The following is a 14485-nucleotide window of genomic DNA, read 5'->3' on the forward strand; positions in this document are numbered from 1 at the left end:
TAATGACCTCTTATACATAAATGCTATTAGGTAGAACTGGTTAAAACAATCTGTAGCAAGTAACCTATTATCGACCTTTGAGGCTTGATAACCGCAGATTGTTTTCTGAGCCCTAACAGTAGATCCAAGCCGTTTCACTCAAACAAGCTGGCTAAAGCACAGTTTACATTCAGTGACGACCTTTTGACATCAGCTTTTTGTTATCTGTCACTCGTGTTTGCTTTGAAAAGGGGAAGTGATTCCGAAAGCAACGTTTGAGGGATCCACCTCTTTTAAACCTTAACTCGTCAGTCCTGTAAATTGCTGTGAACAGGGGAGTGAGAGCGCCAGACCACCGGAGGACCCTGAGCATAATAATGGACGGATCAGCTAGAGGACAAACCAAGAAAAAGGTTGTGGCAGTGGTGGGCGGTGGTTTGGTAAGAAAAGAAAATGAAAGGGAATTATTGATTTACTGTACCTTTCCACCCTTGATCTCTTCATCGCAACTGTACTTTTTCCATGGCAACTGATCTCTTACAAAGAATTTACTTGTACAATGCAATATTTAGGTGGGAAAGGAGATACTTTCTTACTACTTTTAGTTTCATTCTATCTAACCATGTCCATACAGCCTGTGCCTTGAAAATATTGTGCAGTATAACAATATAAATCAGTGATTTTGGGTTGTTTTCCATCAAATTTCCCTGTCATTATTAGGTTGGTGCTCTGAATGCCTGCTTCTTTGCCAAAAGAGGTTTTAATGTGGAAGTGTTTGAAACTCGGGAAGGTAGAATTCTCTTCTTAAACACTTTCTCATCATAATGACTCCCTTACTGTAACTAGACACACACAGGCTAAAATGCATTTTATTTTTCAATAAATAACAATCACAAAAATACTAAAAAAGGAACACTGTGTGTGATTGTGGTCAGATATCCGAGAAGCCAAAGTTGTGAAGGGGAGAAGCATCAACCTGGCTTTGTCTCACAGAGGCCGACAAGCGCTAAAACATGTTGGAATGGAAGAGAAGGTATGTAAATATCCTGAGGTAATGTGTTCATGGCTTTGCTAGTGAGATGGGGTAAGATAAAGTGAGGTTTATCCCATGATGGTAGAGCCATGGTGAACTTCTTCTGCATGTTTGTTGAAGTAAATGATTGATACTCTGATACAGGCTATTGTATAAGAGTTTTATAGTGCAAAATTGAGTCTAGCATTTCCTTTTGTTTATTTCCAGTGATGAAATAGTAAATGTGTGGCCATGCCCCAGGGAATCTGCCACCCTACTTTCCTCACTCGCGGTCCACTCAGCCTTCCGTTGGTCCACATTTGCCACACTGAGCATTTTATACTCAATGCTGCATCAGTCCCTTATTTTTGCACTTGCATGACTTTACCAGGTTTTGATTTCATGGATCAGCTGTGGGTCCATGTCCTTATTTCAGTCATTTTAAAACATTGAAAACTTATCACAAGATATTATCTTATTGTTGTATGTTTTGATTTTAAGATTTGATGGTCTGCTATGATCTATTTTTTTCTTCTAGATTATCTCCCAGGGGATCCCAATGCATGCAAGAATGATCCATTCACTCAATGGGAAACAGTCTCCAATCCCTTATGGCAAGAAAGGCCAGGTAAAAACACCATTTCTGTCAAATGATTCCTTTATCAATTATGGATCAGCAGAATCTTACATTTCTCTGAGACCTGTGTTAATTGTTTGCTTGGAGGAGGTTCTGCAGCATGCAATCTGTGTCTAATTTATGTTGTACAGTTTTATTTTTCACTCTTATTTAGGTTTTGTGTTTTCTGTACAAGAGAGCAAAGTGACTGGAGTCAAACTCCTTAAATGTGCACAAACGCTTGGCCAGCAAAGCTGATTCTGATTCTGATAAACTGCTTCTAGACGCCTGCCAAATTAACAGGTTCTCCACTATTCTCAGCCTACCTGTTATATATTGCTGATAAGAATATATTAGGCTGTGTCCACATCAAAGGTGTGTGGTTATTAGAAAACAAACCGTAAGAATATCCTCATGTATCATTAAATATTCATTCTGCAGCTTGGCGGATCTTGCATGTTTTTTTCATGGTGCACACATACAGGTAGCTGCTAGCTCAAGTTCCTCCTGGATGCACCAAATGATGACCAGTGCAGGAGAAGACTTGTGCAGCCAGACTGACTTTGGTCACATAACAGGGTGATAGTCCAACTAAATAAATAAACGTGTGCCTGTTGTTAGTGTGCAGTGTTAGTCTGTCTGAAATGAGTTGTCTCATTACACTGATGCCTATTAGGCAGGGATTCTTAATCATATAGGGAATCAATTGGAAAAGTAATAAAAAAATAAATAAATTGACAGGAAAAATGGAGAAAACTGGTTGAATCATATGTCTGTGAAGGTTCTCAGTCATCCGGGTCATGGTAATCCAAAAGGCGTCGAATAAGGTCAACTGGACTTGTAGAATTTCTTGAAGGCGTTTCATTCGAGTAGCTTCTTCAGTTCTGATAGACTAGTGGAAAAGTGAGGTTTCCTACTAGTCTATCAGAACTGAAGAAGCTACTCGTCTTTTGGAGTGTTGAATCATGAATAAACCCTGGAGGTTCCTGTTCCTATTTTGAATTAAAGCAGTTACAGCTTTGTTTGTGAAGCTGTAGTACATGTGGAACTTTGCTGCATTACAGATTGTTCTCCTTTCAGTACATTCTGTCAGTGGACCGAGCCAACCTGAACAAACAGCTGCTAACAGGTAAGTGTTAATGCTGTTATGCAAATATACTGAACTGAAGACAGAGGAGGTAGTGGGCTGAAATACTGAGTCAAATGTCGTTCTTAACATTAAAATTAAATTTCAGACATGCAGACAGTTAATTTAAAGGACCAGAAGTGATATATAATATTCATGAGTTTGTCATATATTGTTCTTCGACTAATTTCCTGGTACTACAGTAGCTTAAAAAGGACAAACAGAACGCTGATACAACAATGATATTTTATGGAACCTATGTCCTGCTACCTCTTAAGATCTTAAAGGTCATGTTTTTTATCTTGCACTAAGAAATTATCATTTTGTCTGGATAATCTTGCATTTGTGAAGTAGCGACTGCAATCTGCACTCTCACCACTAGTTGTCAGCATACGTTATGCACTGGTCCTTTAATCTGACACTGTTTGATGCTTATGTCTAAATGAGTTACAAATACTTTTATGTAAACTTCAGGATGGCATTTTTATGAGGTGGTATCTTTCTGAAAATCTAGCCAAAGGAAAAGTAAATGTACAGTATATCCAGGATTTACGCACAACACAGAAATTATTTCTTCCTGTAATCTAATAATTTGCATTGGTAGAACACAAGGAAGTAGAATTAGTTGTACTTTCTTTTAAGTCTATATTCTTGGTACAATTAATGAAGAAAAAGGACTTCTTCTATCCCCTGAAAGTTGTCCTAATTTAGGCTCCTCTGTGGCGAGCTAAGCCTTAGCGGCTGCAGATACTCCCTGTGCGCTAGCTCCCTGCCAGGCTTTAAACTGCCTGGGTGCACCAGGCGAAGTCAGGGGGACGTGTTAGTCTTTTAGCTAAAAGGATTTTGCCGAATATTTAATGAAGCGCCTCAGTGTACGTTCACAGATAATGTGTGACAGCACGGCTCGGGCTTTAATTAGATTCAGTGCACGCGCTGAAAGAGATAGTGAAGCCGTCAGTGTTATCGGGCCCGATCCAGGCTCCTGGAGTGAACGTTGAGATAAAGAGATTTCGGGTAGTGTGACAGTCTAAATATTGTTTTTCACAAAACCAGATGCACTGGCTGCCGCGTTACGTCGTTCACAAGGTTCATGCGTGATTGGCATTGGGGTTGGAGCGGGGGATTGTGAAAGCTTATATTTACCTATTACCTGTCATTTGTAACATGAATCTGTGACATAAGCTCTTTTCGTAACGTTTTACTCCCACAGAGGCAGAGACGTATCCAAACACAAAGTTGAACTTCGACCACAAACTGCAGGACTGGAGTCCTGAATCAGGGCTAATGACCTTTGCCAGGTAAACAGTGATCAAACTTACACATGCGCCCCCCAGACATACAGAGGGCTATCTTAAGGCCAAATCTACTCTTGTGGACTTATTGACTGAGTTTTCTCCCTGTCCCTGCCTGTAAAGATGCGTGGCCTTGTGCATGTTGACTGCTCACGTGTGCACAGTGGTGATGAGCATGCTTTTGAAGCCTCTGTCTGTGACTCAATGTTGCTTTGTAATTGCTTTTCCTTAACACACAATTTACAACCCAATTAACACAGAAACACCTCCAGGTCCTTTTAGTTGTGTGGATTAGCGTACCCATGCAGTGAATGATTAACACGCTTTGCAGGAGCACAAACTTTGTTTAGTTTGATCACGGAGTCTGTAAATTGAATTCAGCCTTATCTAAGCGGTGTAAAAAAAAATCCATTTGATGACTACGTTGTCTTTCCTAGTTATTTATTTATTTATTTATTTTTATGCCCCTTGGTTCATAGTGGATTAGAGTGAGTCACTGTGCAGCTATTACCACGGTGAAAAGACACTTTAAAAGCAGTTAAATCAAATCAAGTTTTATGTAAAGGCTCCAAATGTCACCTTGACATGCACCTCACACATCCAGGACACATCCCTCCCCGTCCCCTGTAGCTGGACTGACACAGTTTGTGTTTTTTTTTTTTTCTGCCTTATTTATAATTACACAGAAAACCTGCTACCAGTGTAATAGTCAGTTATTTCCAACTGGTCAGGAAATGTACAGAATGGCATCAGCATGTAATACGGTACATTTGCATAACAGCTATTCATCTTACAATCTGGTTTATACAATGACCTACTTAATATCCATAAATCTAATTACATGTCAATGAGGAAATGTTAAACCAACATGGTTGCAAGCATATGCATATAAAAAAATGGATTTTCTCTAATCCCCAATACACTGTAATGAAGCCACCAGATATAGATTCAGATTTACTTGATCAGTTATATCAGTACATTTTACAGCATGCACGTTTGGCACTTTGATATAACTGTAATTTTATAAAGTGCGTGCTACTAAAATAAACTTGGCCAGTACTAAATCCACTTTGCTAATTGTGCCAATCTGTAATCAGCGTAAAGTTCTCCGAGCACTATATGCTGATCAGCAATCTTCTGAGTTGGAAATGACTAATGTAGGTATGGGGCGCCCAAATCTTTCACATCTGCTACATGAGTTTCTTAGACCTCTACAGCACAAACATAATCAATACCTAGATGGAAAACAATTTGATTGAGACTGGTCGTCTGCCCCCTGGTGGACTTATCCACACTCTGCAGTCAGTATCAGGCTTTTGGCAGCTATTTCCAGTGACTGCTGTCACGGATTCACTTTTTTGTTTTGTTTTTTGTTGTTGCAGGGAAATTGCAAAATATTATTTATTTATTTGACACATATTCATATTTACTTAACTGGGTCTACTTAATTACTTCATACTTTATATATTATAGTAAAATTGTGTTGAAAAGTTGTGTATCAAATCAGATGCAGCATGTACAAGTGATCATTTATCTCAGTTATTACCGTAATGAATGTCATCTGCATTAGGCCTGCCAATGTTCCTAATTTAATTAAACTGATAAATTAAAAGATTAAACATATGCATTAATTTATTCCTTATTGGTAGCATTTTTAGACATCTACTGTATGTGTGATTTTTCGATGCAGCCTAACGTTGTAGGGCTTGAGTTGGTAATTACTGTCTTTTTACTATCATAGTCCGTGTAATGTATCTTCAGTGTTTCAGTGCATCTCTGCCCGATAATCCACAGAAACCGCTTATTTCCTAACAAATTAAAAGGCTTTTGTTTATGGAAAGAAATACACCTAAACCCAAAGAACAGTTTGAAATGTCCCAAATACACTTAACTGTATTTTTTCGTTCTAAAATAATAAACATTGTGGTCAGTAAATATAATACAAACCAGAATTTCTATAACTTTATATGTCAGGTTTCAGAGGGTTACATGCATAATACTGTATGTATCAGAGACATGTTAGCCAAGCTAGCGGCATCAATGTAAGTCTCACTGAACATTGCACATATTGAGATTCGGCATCTAAATCACTTAGAAGGCCCTAAAGGTTTCCTCCTGCACAGGGTTCTGCATTTTGCATCTACGTCTTCCATCATGAAGACAGTTTTGATTTATGAAGTACAACAAAAATATTCATGAAATGATATGGTGCTGCAGTCAGTCCTTCTCTAAACTTTGTGTGACAGGCTAAACTAAGACACGATAATAAGCGTCAGAACCAGGTTGTACTTAAAAAGTGTGTGATGCTTTAAGTTTCGACCTGGTTCGCCAGCAACAGTTGCACAACTACGCACAATAAATGACCTGCACCAGATAATGATCGATGGCAGCATTGTAACAAAGTGAACTATGAAATTACTTTAAATTAATTACCCTCGGCATCATTGTTTGGAATGGTGGTGATGCAACGTGGCAACACCAAACATCATTACACATTCTGCAAGCATCATTAAATAAGCAGATGGGGTGCTGGGAAAATCTTCTGAGGTGCTTAACACGGAGCAACGACGGGGACAATTTTCATGCGACACATCAGACTGTGTCCGCCTGTGCTTCTAACTCCCTCTGTTTACAGCATCTTCTAAAGGAAATGAGATGCACCGACTGCTTTACTGTGTGTTTACACTTAGCACGGATGCTGTTATCTGTGACCACCGAGCCTGGATGTGAAATCACATTGAATAGTAATAATCTGTTATCGTGATTTCCAAATAACACAAGAAGCTTAGTTCAAATTCAAATTTAAAGCGCCAGCAAAAATGCTGTGTGACAACATTAAATATAATTGCAAAAAATTATTTTCAGTCAAAAAAAGCTAAAAAAAAAAAAAAAAAGCTACACATCCTGTGAAGTCATGCAGGGGAAAAGATAAAGTGTGAGAACCATGGGATCTACAACATTTTTTCAGTCTAGGAATCCATAAATGAATGCTATTTAGAAACCTGAGAGTCAGGCGTGGGTGTGGAGATGCTGGGATGATGCTTCCAGATACACACCGATCAGGCATAACATTATGACCACCTTCCTAATAGTGTTTAGGTCTCACTTGTGACTCTAAAGCAGTTGTGACTCAGAATGGACATGGGCCTTCTAAGTTCTAAAGTTCTAAAGTTAATTTATAAGTGTTCTTCAACTATAGTGATAGAGCCAGTCTAGGTTTTACCTTTAGTGTCTCTCGTTATGCTAAGTTTTAGCCTCACAATAAATCTAACTCTGGCCATGAAATAAAATTTACTGGTTTTAATGTTGTGGCTGATCGGTTTACGACAGTTATATGTTGGATATTTGTGACGATCAACAATGGTTTGGCTAAAAATGTGCCCATCTAATCAACTTGATTGATTTATGATCATTCTTTACTGAAGGCAGTTTTTTGATGGTGCTGGTTTCAGGGCAGACGGATCCAAGGACCAGATTAAGGCGGACCTGATCGTAGGCTGCGATGGAGCTTTCTCCGCGATCCGCAAGCAGTTCCTCCGCCGCAGCCGCTTCAACTACAGCCAGACCTACATCCCCCACGGCTACATGGAGCTCACCATGCCTCCGCTCGATGGAGAGGTCGGTCCTCGGGGCGGGAATGACACGCTGCTGGAGTTCAGAACATTGTAGTCATCGTTTTGTCCATTTCATTTCTTCTTCATTACTGTCCCCAGTTTGCCATGAAGCCTAATTATCTGCACATCTGGCCACGGAACACCTTCATGATGATTGCTCTGCCCAACATGGTGAGTTCTCCTCTCTGGAGTTTTGCAGTTTTCACTGAAATAAACAATGTAATATACTCGTTTATTACAGAAAGACAAAACCAAGCAATCAGCTGAGAATATTTCAGGGCCCGACTGACCTCTGGGATGTCCTCAGACAGTTAATTAAAGCTCACTTCATACCAAGTAGAGGCTTACTCATCAGAAATCAGGCTAAAATCTTTTTTTGTCCTCCTTCTCACCTGCGTCTCTCTCTGCTCGCCTGTGTGAGACTTCTCCCAGTCTCTCATGCCCGGCCTTAATCCCACAATGATTTTTCTGCGCTGCTGACTCATCACCATCGGCTTTTCCTCTCCTCTGTGAGACCAGGCTAAAGCGGCTGACTTTAGAGTGCATTTGCGTTGTCACTCACTGCTCCAGTTCCCAGGAACAATTTAGGGCTGAGGGGGTAAAAAAAAAAAAAAAAAAAAGCAAAGCATCCTTGCTGCTGAGGATGCCACGGTGACAGAGCTGGACAGAGCTGAATGTCGATGAGGTGATGCTGATAGATGGTACCTGCATGGGAGGACGGATCACGCCACAACTTCAGTGCGCTTTCATCCATCACTTGCCTTGGCTGGTGTTTGGCATTACGTTTGCATTGATGATGAGATTTTGTAATAGGCTCAGGACGAAGGATCACAGGACGCAGTATTTATCTAAAGTATTCCTTCTTGACCTTGGGAGCGCTTAGCTAACTACATTTCTAAAACATTTCTTTGGTAATTGCCCAGAAACATGAGCAAGAAACATTTCTGATAACTTGTTTGACACCAGAAACATAGGAGAGATTTCATTCATTTTCCTTTTATTATGATGCTCACACGCTTTGTTTTGAGATGGATTGCAGATTTATTTAGTTTGACGTGTTGTTGTACCCCTACCTAGTGACCAGAGGTGCAGCTTCATAGTCCCAGGCTCGTCTCCCGACCTGTCCACAGACGTGGTTCCCTGAGCAGCCACCTAACCCCCAATTTGTCCCATTGTGGGACAATTAAGGGTTACAATTCATTTAAAACTTTGATAAAAGAACTGAGAAGGAAGACTCTATGACTTGTTTTCTTTCATCTGTCTTCATGAGCACGTTTTTTTTTTTGTTGTTGTTGTTGTTTTTACAGCATTTCAACTCATTTGTTAGCATTCAGCTATAACAGCTTCTATACATCATCAAAACTAAACACAGTTTTATTTGTATTTAAAGTGACCCAGTTAAGTCAGGCCAATTAACCTCCTGAGACCCCACGTCCTCGTATGGGGACATTAAGTTTTACATTTGTGGCAGCTTCATCTAAACTTTTATCCTGTTAACTAGTGATTAGTTAACAGGTTTGATACAACCTCCATGGACATTCAAGATCACCAGAGGATGTATTACAATAAAACCTATGATCCTGCAATCTTTACAACAGACACAATCATCCAGTCAAACTTTTAGTTTATGACCAAAAACCTGCAAAACCAATGGAATTCAGCCTGAATAGGACATTTAGTTTAATACTGATTGAATATTAGCAAGCCAGACCTTACATATTTATTCTAATTTACTACATTTAAATTACATTTACATGATAATTTCATTCACATTGGACATTATTAATTGAAATGACAAACAAATAATTTGAAATACATTAACATAGATTTAAGTCCATATAATCACTATATAAGGTAGATAAAATGATCTCCACTTAATCAGCAGATGTTAACAAATGGCAGTGATTGCGCCATTTTGCATGATGGGTATTTTTACCTTAACTTAATGTGTGTGTTTGTTAAGATGCTAATAAACCTGAACACTTACCATAAAACGATGAATTAAAGGAAAAGAATCTAATCTACTTATACATATAATGCAAAAGTTTCATGCGTAATGCTAACAGCCTGTTGACATCCCGAGCATAATGTGTCTGTGTGAATAAGTGAGCCATGCAGGACACGAGAGCTAACGTCTCCGCACGCTGTGTTCCACTCAGGACAAGACCTTTACCTGCACCCTCTTCATGCCCTTTGAGGATTTTGAGAAGATCACCACAGGAGATGAGGTCATCACCTTTTTCCAGAAATACTTCCCTGACGCCATCCCACTAATTGGAGAGTAAGTCACTCTCCCCCTGGCTCCCCCCTTTGTTTTTCATCTGTTTCTTCTTTCCTCCCCCTTACATTCATTCTCTCCATCCACTCCCCATCGTGACATCCACTCCAGCCACATCCACGCTCGTGATCTGCGACGTGTGAAATTACAGACTCGCAGCTACGCGGGTTTTACGCGGCGAGGCTTTAATTTGAGGTGAAGCATTTCTCCTGAGCGACGCTGAGATGGGGGGAACGGGTGAGGTGTTGGAGAGGCTTTCCATTCACTCGCTTCCTCTCTTGGCTGACTTCACCTAATCCGGAGTGCTCAGGCATAAACCGCTGCTCGTTCGTTCCTCTGTTTGTTTAACTTTACCGGGGCAGACGGAGCATGGTTGCCATGGCGTGTTCGGATGTGACAGATGTGTTGTTCAGATTAAATATGCAGCTGTCGTTTAGCTCAGAATAAGCAGGTTTTTTTTGAGTTTCCATTTGTGCCTTACAGGGACGCCCTCAGGAGAGATTATTTCCGACTGCCTGCCCAGGCCATGGTGTCCGTCAAATGCTCACCCTATCACATTGGAGACAAATGCGTCCTGATGGGCGACGCGGCCCACGCCGTGGTGCCCTTCTACGGGCAGGGGATGAACGCTGTGAGTAGCGCCGAACGCGAGGAGAAAAGAAAAGAAAAGGCAGATGAAAATTACACGGAAACTCACTCAGCCATTTGTGCCTAACAGGGCTTTGAGGACTGCATAGTGTTCGACGAAATAATGGAACAGTTAAATGAGGATTTCAGTGAGTGCTTTTTTAAAGGAGACAAAGAGGATGAGAAGACGACGGTTCATTCACTCACCGCTGAACTTTGTGACCCTCCACCTCCCATCCTCCAGGTGCTGTGCTGCCCGAGTATACCAGAGTGCGGGTTCCGGACGATCATGCAATTGCAGACCTGGCCATGTACAACTACATTGAAGTAACCCTTTTTTTGTCCATTTGTTTTTTTACTACTTTAGGGGTTGTGACCTCACCTCAAAAGATTGGGTTGGATGGTGGTGGAGTAATTGAGATCTTGAAGCGAATGAAAAAATAATAATAATAAAAATAACATTAAGGAGCTATTATTGACATTTTTAGAAGAAATACAAGAAATGATCAAATGACACAATGAAACGTGATGTTTTGGTGTCTTTGAGCTCTTTGTTTCGGTTTCCCGTCCTGCAGCTTCTCTGTTTTGGTTCAATCTCAGTTTGTCGCTGCAAATAAATTATAAAAAATAATTATGAAATTGTATAAAATACCAATACCAAAATACACCGATCTGCCACAACATTAAAATCACTGACAGGTGAACATTATGATCACCTTGTGACAATTCAGTGTTCTGCTGGGAAACTTTTGGACCTGGCATTCATTCGTACGGATGTTTCTTAGACATGTAGCACCCACCTAGACCAGACCAGGCAACCCCCCACCCCATAGCAATGACACTCCTTGATGGCAGCAGGATGCAGAATGACATGGGAACACACACAATCATTTTTGGAACTACTAAAAACATGAAGAACAGCACAAGGTGTTGACCTGGCCTCCAAATTCACTAGATCCCAAACTGATGAAGTATCTGTGAGATGATCCACAGAGGACCCTCCCCTCAACCATAGAACCCAAAGACCCCCCACTAACAGCATACAGACATCACATGACATCCTCAGACATCCTCTCTGATGAGTCACAACTGTTTTAGAGGCACAAGGGAGACCTGCACAATATTAGGAAGGTGGTCATAATGTTATGCCTGATCGGTGTATAATGCATAATGACTAAACTAACCCAATATAACTCTAGTGATTCCAGTGATCTCCACTTAAATGGACATATTTCTGTCTGTGAAACGTATGGAAAGTAAATTGACAGTCATGAGATTGAAGTTTGCTCCGGCTCCGTGTGTCCATTTACCTGAAGATATTAACGCTCTCAAACATGACCCTTAAAAGTCAAGCGCTCAAACAGCCGGTAATTGGTCCGAGCGCTGTCATTCTGGCACCACTTAGAACCCAACGCAGCACTTTTCGGTAGCTTAATCCCCCACCCCTGCACAGAGGCCCTCTGGAATTTCTTAGGAGGCTTAAAGATTTATTTAATGACGTTAGAATATGCAGGAGCCACAGTTCACTTCACTGACACCAACGTTATTCTGTTTTGCAGATGCGAGCACACGTCAACTCCAAATGGTTCCTTTTCAGAAAGCGTGTTGACAACCTGCTCCACTTCCTCATGCCAAAGGCTGTGATTCCACTTTACACAATGGTAAGAAGCCTCAACATAAACGACGGTGGCAGTCGTGTCCCCTCACATTTGATGTCATTTTCTCTGCTCCACTGTTTCCAGGTCACTTTCACCAGGACCAGATACCATGAAGCCGTGGAGCGCTGGCACTGGCAAAACAAAGTAAAGCACATTTTTTTCGTCTGTTTGTCGTCTTTCCTGCGCGCGATTTAACTTTTTAAATACCTTTGAACATCTAATTCTGAAGCCTTTTGAAGTCGCCGCATTATCAGCCCTGAGCGCGAAAGGCGGCTGTGACTCAACGGGTGCACAATTCTCCTTTTTAGCAGCATTTGATTTATTCCAGCACAAACACTCGACTCTGCTTCGCGGAGAAGTGTTTCTGATTTGTCACGCTAGGCTGTAGATAACCCAGTTAGCCCTTGGCGCCGTGCTGAACTGTCTCATGCGGCCTGTGCTGATGCCACTAATGGTCAGATAGGCGGCAGGGCTTTTCACAACTTCCCTCGTAAATTGTTTCCACCCGGAGGGATGTGTGTGTGTGCAAAGGGCAAAATGACCTTTATGTGTGGGGAAAGAGTAAAACTATATATATATATATAGATGAAGCTGCACGATGAAAATGCTGGAAATTTTATATTCTGATACTGAACTGAAAAAAACTAGAGGTATGTGTCTTTGCCGGGTGCAGGGAAGATGTAGTTTTAAGATTTAGCAAGGGCACAGAAGAAAAAAAACTGTAATGCATTGAAGTTTCTCTTAAAATGATTAAGATCTTCAGAGGATGAATCCCAATGAAAACCTTAAAGGAGGTTAGCGTGCGTCATAGCTTTGCTGTAGCCTCCGTCGTGGCCTGACTCACTCCTCACTATAGATGTACCTACACATCTGCTCCAAAATACTGTGACATGTGACAAGCACGGAAAAATCACACCTTCCACTTCAGTCGGTTCAGTGGTCATGCACACAACTCCTACATGATCAGTACTCTCTGTTTTTTTTTTACTTTTAGTGGTGTTATTACCACAAAATCTATGATTGATTAGACATTTTTTATATATATTTTTTTCTAATTTTCCCCCACAAATTTTAAGCGAGGCTATTCAGTCCCCAGGTGAATGTATGTATGTTTATGTCATGTATGTTTATGTCCACAGCAGTTGCACGACCACCCTACTGTTGCACATGTTTGAAATAAAAAAAATATGGCCTGAAAAGTATGGTTTGTGGCCTGAAAAACGTTGAAGACCCCTGGACTAAGGCCCTCACATGGGCTACACAGTACAAACAAAGCTTTATTCCTGTTTTTTTAACGTTGCTGTTCTGCAGACATCAGCCTGATCTGATGGGAGTTCCTTTATTGCATTATTTCAGAACGTCTGTGCGGTTTCCGTAGCCTGAGTAAACCGGCCGCGCGCTGATGTCCATTTAAATTCTGGCATCGTGATCTGAGTGCATTATTTGGGTCTGTTGTGGTGCCTTATTGACCAGATGGTTTCCAGAAGGAGAGAACTGCTACAGTCTCGTAAAACCGACATGTTTTGCTTTTTCTCATTTGAAATGCAAGTCATCTCCAAACCCTTCGATGGGATGTGCTAGCAAAAATGTGAAGTGAAACCTGAGGCCGGGGCGGTTTATTGCTTTGGATAGACTAAATTGCCTCTAAATGGAATTTATTTATAAACTCTGATGTGTCTGCGAGAGGAACAAACAAGCGCGTGCATTAAACAGACACAACCGAGCCCACCAAGCTGACTTGATTTATTCATTTCTTTACAGGTGATAAACCGTAGCCTGCTGCTCGGTGCTGTGGGAGCAGCTTTGGGAGGCTCCTACGTGCTCATTAAAAATCCTCCAGATATCAACAAGCTCATCATCCCCGCTGAACAAATGTGGAACAGGCTTGTGGCCCTCAGGACCCGCTGATCACCGACGCCACCTCTAATCTGGCAGACAGACAGGCGTGAAGACCGGGTGGTAGACACTAGAATCATTTTAATTAGTTTCTGGATTGCCTAGCTCGCAACGACGGCTGTAATAAGAAGGGCCTTAAGTGATAATAACATTTTACACTAATGGTTACAACGGGAGGGCTTAACAGATGAGTTTGGCGACATTTCGGTTTGACTGTTAACTTTTATTGTGATAACAAAATGCAAGTATTAAACTGAGGCTCACAGACTGAGTCGAGGTATATGAGGATGTGAGTTTATGGGGCTGTTTTTGCACAACTGAAAAAATAAAGTTACCTCAGCTCATACCTTTCTACAGCTACACAGTCATTTTTGAAATTGCAACATT

General features: G+C 41.0%; 1 protein-coding gene across 2 annotated transcripts; it reads left to right on the top strand.

The window, feature by feature from the left end:
• The first annotated feature begins 251 nt into the window (after positions 1-251).
• On the top strand, positions 252-14444 carry LOC125019232 (kynurenine 3-monooxygenase). Of its 2 annotated transcripts, XM_047603839.1 has the most exons (15): positions 252-419; positions 700-769; positions 915-1012; positions 1530-1619; positions 2688-2736; positions 3944-4031; positions 7478-7643; positions 7739-7810; positions 9799-9920; positions 10401-10548; positions 10636-10693; positions 10789-10871; positions 12104-12205; positions 12287-12346; positions 13964-14444. In XM_047603839.1, exons 1-15 carry the CDS (start codon positions 357-359, stop codon positions 14108-14110), a joined length of 1416 nt encoding a protein of 471 aa, XP_047459795.1. In that variant the 5' UTR covers positions 252-356; the 3' UTR covers positions 14111-14444. The 2 variants fall into 2 exon arrangements, with proteins under 2 accessions (XP_047459795.1, XP_047459797.1); XM_047603841.1 differs by lacking the exons at positions 252-419; positions 700-769; positions 915-1012 and having other exon boundaries at positions 2672-2736.
• The last annotated feature ends 41 nt before the right edge of the window (positions 14445-14485 follow it).

This window comes from Mugil cephalus, chromosome 13, assembly GCF_022458985.1.
Source record: "Mugil cephalus isolate CIBA_MC_2020 chromosome 13, CIBA_Mcephalus_1.1, whole genome shotgun sequence".
Classification (NCBI taxonomy): Eukaryota; Metazoa; Chordata; class Actinopteri; order Mugiliformes; family Mugilidae; genus Mugil; species Mugil cephalus.

Bases quoted from the DNA above. Each gene is read 5' to 3' on its own strand.
- LOC125019232 (XM_047603839.1), top strand. From the start codon at position 357: ATGGACGGATCAGCTAGAGGACAAACCAAGAAAAAGGTTGTGGCAGTG. The intron at 420-699 runs GTAAGAAAAGAA...TGTCATTATTAG, and splicing joins CAGTGGTGGGCGGTGGTTTG to GTTGGTGCTCTGAATGCCTG. The intron at 4,032-7,477 runs GTAAACAGTGAT...TGCTGGTTTCAG, and splicing joins GGGCTAATGACCTTTGCCAG to GGCAGACGGATCCAAGGACC.